Source organism: Juglans regia, chromosome 14 (genome assembly GCF_001411555.2).
Source record: "Juglans regia cultivar Chandler chromosome 14, Walnut 2.0, whole genome shotgun sequence".
Taxonomy (NCBI): domain Eukaryota; kingdom Viridiplantae; phylum Streptophyta; class Magnoliopsida; order Fagales; family Juglandaceae; genus Juglans; species Juglans regia.
Genome location: NC_049914.1, coordinates 2,179,592 through 2,188,211, shown reverse-complemented (window position 1 = coordinate 2,188,211; position 8,620 = coordinate 2,179,592). Strand labels below are relative to the sequence as shown.

At 35.6% G+C, this 8,620-nt stretch overlaps 1 protein-coding gene across 3 annotated transcripts; it reads left to right on the top strand.

Annotated features, from left to right (window-relative positions):
• The first annotated feature begins 444 nt into the window (after positions 1-444).
• On the top strand, positions 445-7,091 carry LOC109016763 (ELMO domain-containing protein A-like). Of its 3 annotated transcripts, none has more exons than XM_018999144.2 (9): positions 445-1,167; positions 2,103-2,197; positions 3,544-3,612; positions 3,835-3,950; positions 4,067-4,121; positions 5,397-5,517; positions 6,039-6,086; positions 6,374-6,468; positions 6,670-7,091. In XM_018999144.2, the coding sequence occupies exons 1-9, from the start codon at positions 1,083-1,085 to the stop codon at positions 6,769-6,771; spliced, it is 786 nt and encodes a 261-aa protein (XP_018854689.1). In that variant the 5' UTR covers positions 445-1,082; the 3' UTR covers positions 6,772-7,091. The 3 variants fall into 3 exon arrangements, with proteins under 3 accessions (XP_018854689.1, XP_018854703.1, XP_018854684.1); XM_018999158.2 differs by having other exon boundaries at positions 2,088-2,197; positions 6,674-7,091; XM_018999139.2 differs by having other exon boundaries at positions 446-1,167; positions 2,088-2,197.
• The last annotated feature ends 1,529 nt before the right edge of the window (positions 7,092-8,620 follow it).

The following is an 8,620-nucleotide window of genomic DNA, read 5'->3' as shown; positions in this document are numbered from 1 at the left end:
TTAATCACTAAGTTAAAAAAGAAAAGTTTAAAGACACTTTCGAAACCTAAATTCGGTGAATTTAACATTTCAGTATAAATAAATCAAGATACATTCTCTAGATTTAAATGTTAAAATAATATAATTTTATTCACACAGACTTATTTTCTCTCCTTAAAACTAAGCCATTAATTATGCCCAAAACCACCCTCTCATGCATCTATATTCGAAATTTATTATATTTGTTTTGAAAATTTGAATTAATAATAATTAATATATAAGATTTGTTTTTAGAATTATTGTTTTGTTTCCAAAAATAAAAATAAAAATAAAAATAAAAATAAAAATAAAAATAAAGATGAGATGAATCAGTTAAAACAATAAAATAAAATAAATGTAAAGAGCGTTTCGGAATCTCCGAAATCATCACTAAAAAAAGCTATTTTCCCCCCAACGAATCTAAACAAAACGCCACCCCATAACACACAGGCCACCCACCGAAACAGACATACACAGAGAGAGAGAGAGAGGGTGGGAGGGAGGCTCTCATCTCATGGACTCCGCTTCTCAGATCTCCTACAAACCCTACCCTCGCCATACCCATAAACCATGAACAATATGCTACATCCATTTATATTTCCTCTCCCGAAAGATTTTTAGATTTTCTCCGTTTCCCCCTCAAGAATCTCTCTCCTTCTTCCAAGAAACCTCTCCGTCCCCCACCTCGGCTCCATTACGATTCCTTCTCCTCCATTTTCTTGGAATTCTTCTTCCAGAATCGAATTCCGTTTTCTTCTTATTTCTTGGACTGATAGAGGTTTGATTTCTCGTTTATCGGATTCTGCGATTTCCGGCGGCTCTTAGACCGTTCTTGTTGGTTCTCTCCACGGCATTTCCCCGTTTCATACTGTACGGATATAATATCGCCGTTTCTGTCTGGTTTCGTTGATTCCTGGTTGCAGCATTCTTTGGATTTTTGTTTGAGTTTGATTAGACTATTGGCTTGAATTTCGGTTTCGGATCGGTGTGGAAGAGATTGGTTAGGGTTTGTGAGGTTGGCGACGAAGGTAGTGATCGTGTAGTGGTGCGGTTTTGTGGTAAATATGGACGATAGAGGAGGGTCATTTGTCGCTGTCAGGAGAATTTCTCAAGGCCTGGAGCGAGGCAACACCTGCCATTCAACTTCCGGTAAATTTTATTCTGTTCCAATTCCCTTTGTTCTCTAACTGTCTCCGACTTTCTCTCTCTCTCTCTCTCTACGTTACTGTCTCTATCTAGAATTCTTTCTCTCTCTCTCTCTCTCTCTCTGTACACGCACACGTATGCATCTGAATTATTCTTTCTTTTGGAGGTTTGGATCTGTGACTTGAAAGTGAGTCATGGATTTATAATTTTGAGCATGAATGAGGTTCTACTCTGACTTCAAGTGTTCTGCTATTCTAGTTTGCTGTGGTGGGTATAGTTTTTAGACGGCCTCGAAGGCTAGGCCTTTTGAGTTCTATATTAAAATTATCGATTACTGGTAGAAAATTTTTTTATCGCGTAACCCATCAAATTTATTTTTTTGTTGCGTAAATTCAGTGCATGTGAAGCTCACTCACTACCACGTCCATGTAATATTGGTTTGGTTTTTTCTACAAAGCAATTACAGTAGATTTCTCGGCGAGTTACTTGATATAAAAAAAGTGGATTTCTACACTAGGTTCTTTCTGATGGTTATACATCTTGTCCCATTGATGCCTATATGATCGAAACAGTGTCTCTGGATATAATGCAGTGTTGGAATTCGTATTCTTTTTCTTTCCTTTCTGAAGCAGCTTCACGTAATTGTAGCTTTTGCTGGATTTGATAGGTTAACCCATAATGCACTTAGCGGTTCTGCAAATTCCCCCTTCTCACAGTTTTTAGTTTAGCTAGTTGTTAGGCCGTACATGTCTCTCACTTTTGAGTCCACTTTAGCATTGCCGCTTTATAAAATAAATAGGATAGTTTTTAGAACTCTAGTTATTATGTTGCATTGTAGTAACCTTACATTCCGATACTAAAACTTTGTAGCTGAACATTAAGAAACTTGATTTTCATCAGCGGGCAGTTTTATTGTGTTACAGCTGAAGTTGTGGCAGGATCGGCAGCATGGCTTGGCAGAGGTCTTTCTTGTGTGTGCGCACAAAGAAGGGAGAGTGATGCTCGTCCTTCATTTGATTTAAGCCCTGCTCAGGTAAAATTCATTTGGTTTGATTAATTAACTGCTGTTATGCATAAATGCCTCAGTTCATTTGTTCTCTTTGGGTACCCATTCAATTCTAAGTCTCTAGATATTAAGAAAAAGTATATTTAGCAAGGAAATTTTCATGTTCTCTACGGATTGTTATAACCACCATTTTCTCCCAGATTATGTTTGCTGGATGAATATTTGGCTACTGGCTGGTATTAAACAATATATTTTTTTGTTGATCATGGCTACTATCTTGTTGGACAGGTGTCCAATGTATTTTAGCTCTTATTTAATCCACATGGAGATTTTCATTTAAAGGCTATATTATTTTTTCAGGCAGTTCTGTCTTATGTGTGGCTTTTACAAGCCTCTCTGTGGGTTTTGGAGTCATATCTTGAGTTCTTGAATTTTGGGTTTCTGTTGATTTTTCCATCTTGGCATGGCCTTAAATGCTATGTTGTTGAGTGCTATAACAAGGATCATTCTGACTGGATTTGTTGTCACATGGAGAAATTTAATGTTATTTATTGATTTGTTCCTTACACTTTATTTACCGCTTATATCTGATGTGTGCATTTGCTTGGATGTAAATTGAAGTGACACCCATTTTCATTTTTCTTTTATGTTAAATGTCATTGAGTGCTTGTTAGGGAATGCACTTGACTGATGTGGAAACCAGCCCTTGGTACATGACAATTGATTATGAACTGACTTTATGGGTATGTATTAATACATGTTTCTTTCTGGATATCATCCTAGAAGGCTCTTCTCTTTTGAATAAAGAGTGCCAAAAGGTGTAACGGGTTGGCCATATAACTTGGGACTGTTCTTCGAACAGTCATATGATGTTGCAGTAAAAACTCGAACAATAGTTCAAGTTAATTACTCAAAAAAAATCAATTGGGAGATCTGGCAGAATAGAAATACCAGTATAGTTTATTGAAGGCTCATGCTTCCAAAGATGGACAGTAGCTGTATTAAGGTACCGATTATTATGATGGAAAACTGACAATTGAAATGCTGTGAGGTGGCAGCTCTGTTGGGACTATAAGGAAACTTATGGGAACTATAAAATACTGCTTTCTGCTAGATCTTCCACCGCATTTCTGGTGTGACACTGTTTTCCATGTCTGGCACTATTTGAATTTTACACAAACTTTGTATGTGCCTTTAAATTTTTGTGGTTTCCTGCATTTAATGAACCTTCACGTTAGGCCAGTGTAGTCACGAAGGTGTTTTTATTTATTTATTTTTATTTTATTTTTAATGACAGTTTCATCTTATTTCCCCTTATCATCAACTACCATTTAAATTTGTGAACTAATTTTATTTGACTTTGGTGCTGTCAGGAGGAATGCTTGCTGATGCTACAGAGTCGTATAGATGTTTCCTATGATTGTTCAATCCCTGAGCACCAGGTACCCCATTGGCTGAAGACCATGTTCAGTTTTTGCGAGTAGAGTTTATTTTTAATTAAATATAGGAATGTACATGAGATCCTGCATCTTCTATCTATATGGTCCATTAGTTTGTTAAACATGCATTCAGAGAAAAAGTTGTTAAATACACATGGCTTAATCATGCAGTCCAGTATTTATTGAATTTTGAAGGCTAATATTTATGACATCTCATTCTTATAGGACGCTTTAAGGGCTTTATGGAATGCTGCCTTTCCTGAAGAGGAACTTCGTGGTCTAATATCTGAGCAGTGGAAAGATATGGGTTGGCAGGGGAAGGATCCATCGACGGATTTTAGGTACATATGATCTCATTCCTTATTCCTGTAGCATGTTCAATGCTAACTCGTGCTTTTTTTTTACTCCTTTTTATTTTTTTTTCACTAATTAATGGAACTTGATTTTTGTCTGGTAGAGGTGGTGGTTTCATATCACTGGAGAATTTGTTGTTCTTTGCCAAGAATTTTCCGGTATAGCCTGTTCCTTATCTTGTTCTCTATCCCATTCCCCTTTTCTTTTCCAAAAGCATCTCAAATGCTGAGAAATTATCAATGGATATAACCCTTTTGCTATGAATAGTTTATCAGAGATGGCTCACTAGTTTAACATGCATAGGTGATGCTATTGTATATGTCCTGTGTACTTGGGCATTTGCCTATTCCTTTATCAGTCTGGGCGTGGATGTTTTTATTTGGGCTTCTTGTTTGGGCTGCTGGATTTATGTCATTAATTTCCTGGCATGGATATTGGCAAGAATTGATTGAAACTTAAGGATGTGCTCATGAACACACACCTTTGGCTATTTGCTACCGTCAATTTGTTTGAAGTGTGATTATATGAAATGTTGTGCATTTTTTTGTGAATTTAATAGTAGGAACAAAGTTTTACCTATTTCAGTTAATGTTATGCATTCTTAAAAAGTCAAGTAGGTCGAAAGGGTTTATGCAGTGGGGATATTTCGTTGAACTGAAAGTTAAAATGATCTTTCATTAGGAGTCCTTTTCACTCACTCTAGAGCTTGAAATTTTCTTTAGTATATAGTTTGCAGTTCAAAAATTTGCCGTGGGTTAGTTTTTCTTGAACTTGTACTTGAAAGGTTTCATCTTACGTATGACTTTCTTATACGTGTATATGTATGGAAGTATTTTTCTTTTTCTCCTCCTTGCTTACTTTGCCCATGTACCAAAACTTTAAGGGTAATTCACCATTCTTTATTCCAGGAATAAAGATATCTACTTGAGGATGAAAGCTGTAACCCCTTGAATATGGAAAATCTTAAAGTCTTTTGCACATTTGAACATAACTCATTTAGTGGGATGCACTCTAAATATATCTCTGAAGATGAAGTTTGAAACTTTTTGCCCATGAATCTGGAAACCTCCCATATCTGTTCCCATTTCAATAGTGCGTGGACATTTTCATTGTATATTGCATATTTTGATGCTGACATGGCGCGAGCTGTTCATTTTGAGAAGCTTGTTGGGAAATGAACTGGGAAGATATATTACTCCTGTTACTGATCTGAGACACTTTGTGTAAAACTTTGCATGACTATACTAAGTTCGTATAGTAAGTACTGGATGCATAAAACCACCTTGTCTATGTGTCTGATTAGCTTGGTTTTATTTCTGGAGAATGCTGCCGAGTTTTTAAAATTTTAAATTCCAGCAGGTTTAAATATGGTCTTTTATGCAGCTTTTGTCATTCTTTTTAATCTTGAAGCTCACTGAACCTTTTTAATGTAGAAATCCTTCCAGGATCTTCTCCGAAAGCAGGAAGGTGATCGATCAGTCTGGGAATACCCATTTGCTGTAGCTGGTGTGAACATCACATTCATGCTTATACAGATGCTTGATCTGGAAGCAGGTTAATAATTTTATCTGCCTTTTCTGAATGGAATGCTGTTTTTACAAGAATATTCATCTTTTTTGGTTGCCAAATCACATTCTGTGGCACACTTTGCCTCTAGAAATATTATTTGATTTTGTAAATAGTTTTAAGTCCCATATTTTGCTTTGTTCCTGTGCACATTGGAGTGTATTGAGTATAGGGTACTGCTTCCATTGTGGAAATTGAGCCTCTGTCTGTAAAATGATTCCATTAGTCTTTCCCCCTTATTTTTTTTTCTTGTGGAGTTTTTTTTTTTTTTTACTCTGGGAGTGTGGGGGACACTAAAATAGATTTTTTGGTACTTCTGGTACTAAGTTAAGGATTTTATATTTGACATGGATCTTTTTTTTTTTTTAACAAGTATATTTGACAGAGATCTCTCAGCCAGTATCTTTTTGACACGCACCCTGTAGGGATCATTTTTCCACATTTCATGTCATGTAATTTGAATAAGAATTGATCTATCTCATCATTAACTGTGTGCATCAACTTTACAGTCAAACCACGGACACTGGTGGGAGCAACATTTTTGAAGTTCCTTTCAGGTAATGTTTGGATGGTTCTTAGTTTTCCACTGCAGTTTTACGTTGTTGTTTATATATATGGAAGTTGGTAGAGAACTAAATGGGAGGAAGCTCTCCTTCCTGCAATGCAATGCAATGCAATGCGTATGGATTTGCTGGGCTATTGCTTTAAAAATTACTTCTGATTTGAATGCCCAATATGAGGATTTATGGTTGTAATGCATCTACTTTATTCTTTTTATTTAACCTCTTTATTTGCTGTTTCAAGTATTTTTGCTAAAGACAACATGATGTTGTTTGCATGGCAGAAAGTGACTTGGCATTTGATCTTCTCTATTGCATCACATTCAAGCTAATGGATCACCAATGGCTTTCCATGCGTGCATCATACATGGATTTCAATGTATGTATTCTCCAACCAGAAAGTTCCTTGTAGACATAGGAAAAAGCTATGAAGAGAACATTTTTCAGATTTAAGGAAAATCTCATATGATAGTATCTGAGATTTGTTTGTGTAGCACCAGAGGCTATTCACCTGGCCACTTTTTGATTGCTCGTAATTTGTCCTAGTAAATTTTGTTCTCTTATGTTGTGTATTTTACAGACAGTGATGAAATCCACTCGGCGTCAGCTGGAAAAAGAGCTGCTGCTAGAAGACATCACACGGTTGGAAGAGTTGCCCTCATACAGCCTTCTTACCCGATAGTATAAAGGTTTCTAGAGTTTTAACGTGTAAGGGCTTGTAACAGCAAGATACATGCCATCAATGGAGACACTTGATTTTAGCTAGGTGGTAATTGTATATGACACTGCTTGCTCTGGCGACAGCATATTACCGTTTGGTTTCTAAAAAAAGCGGGTTTCTAGAGTTTGTAAGGCTGAAGAAAGTATGAAAAATGATTTCAATCAGCATGTTTTAATGCTGAAGTTCAAATCTTTTTCTTTCGGAGAAGACTTGTCTGACACATTACTGCAAATTCCATTATGTTATGGAATTGGAACCAATGTGGTGGGTTTTGGTTTTCATTACACCGCTTTTTCTGTAAATGTTTTACTGGGTATTGTTGGTTTATGTTGGCGCCTAAATGCTTGGAAACCTCTTTACATGTATCGTTTTCAAGTAGCCAGATTATGGTTAGGATATTACCGGCCAGTGGATAAACTTGGAGTTTGTTCTTCTCATGGAGAATTATGGCAATGAAATGATTGGATTTTTCATCCTTAGTGACCCCATCATCATCAAATGTCATTATTTTAAATGGTAAATGGAAAAGTCATTTAAAATATTTTGTTAGTTGGTACTAAGATGACACATTCAAGATGAATAACAATACTTACTTTGAAAGAGATGATGAATAATACTCGGAAACCTTAATTAAATGATTGAAAGTTTGCTGAAAATAAAGAATAATCTTCCAATTACTTGATATCACATCAATAATGGATGATGCAACTTTGGAAGGTTAATTACATGGTGTTATGAATAACATTTACCTTATCGGCAAAACCTAAATGGTCGAGAATTCCAGAGGCACGGAAGAACAAATAAACAAGTAAAAACTCCCATTTCACCAGGTTTGCATGCTTTTCACTTTGGCCAATGCAGGAAACACAAACTCAAATAGTGATTTAAGACAGAAACTGTGTGGTGAAGTATAGCAGGTGAACAATCTTGACCCAACACTCGCATAAGAGACCGACGGACGTACACGTCCACCACTCCAATGATTCCAAAACCAACATGAATGCATGACCATCATATCACATCAAAGACCACTAATTTGGTTCGTGTCCAATGTCGACAACTTTCATCTAGTTCAATCCACTCGTATCACACAAACATACAATCTTTGGGGAGAGATTTCAAGCAAACAATTCCCGCTAGGGCTGCAAACGGTCTGGTCCAGTCCGATCCGGAGATAGACCGAATATTTTTGGTCCATAATTTTTCGTGATCGGACCAGACTGAACACCCAAAGGGACCGGACTGGACCGATAGCTATCGGTCCGGCCTTTTTTTTTTTTTACTAATTAATAAAAAAAAATTATTTAAAATATTAAATTAAATTAAGTGACTTATTAATGTGGATTATGTAACAAACTCAATAAAAAAATATTTTATATGATCAATGATAATAAATTAGATGAAAATTATATTATTAATTTATATAATTAACTAATTGATATTATATATTTATTAATTCATAGAATATTAACAAGTGTTAATAGCATATTTAAAATTTTATATTATTAATAGTGATAGGTTAGATGAAAATATATATAAAATATTGTTAATTTATAAAATATTAACAACTATTAATAATATATTTAAAAATTTATATCGTTAATTGTACAATTATTATGTATAAAATATATATAATATTTTTTTAATTTTATTTTTCATTTGGTCCAATCCGGTCCGAAAAAATCATGAACCGTGGACCGGACCGAATGTTTTTTATCCTCTAAAATGAGGACCGAACCAGACCGATCTAAGTCTCGGTCCGATCCGGATTAAAACAGTCGGTCTGATCAGTCCGACCGGACTGTTTATC

Excerpts from the sequence above, each read along its gene's own strand:
- LOC109016763 (XM_018999139.2), top strand. The coding sequence starts at position 1,083 with ATGGACGATAGAGGAGGGTCATTTGTCGCTGTCAGGAGAATTTCTCAA. Across the intron at positions 1,168-2,087 it reads CACCTGCCATTCAACTTCCG|CTGAAGTTGTGGCAGGATCG; the intron begins GTAAATTTTATT and ends ATTGTGTTACAG. Across the intron at positions 6,087-6,373 it reads ATTTTTGAAGTTCCTTTCAG|AAAGTGACTTGGCATTTGAT; the intron begins GTAATGTTTGGA and ends TTTGCATGGCAG.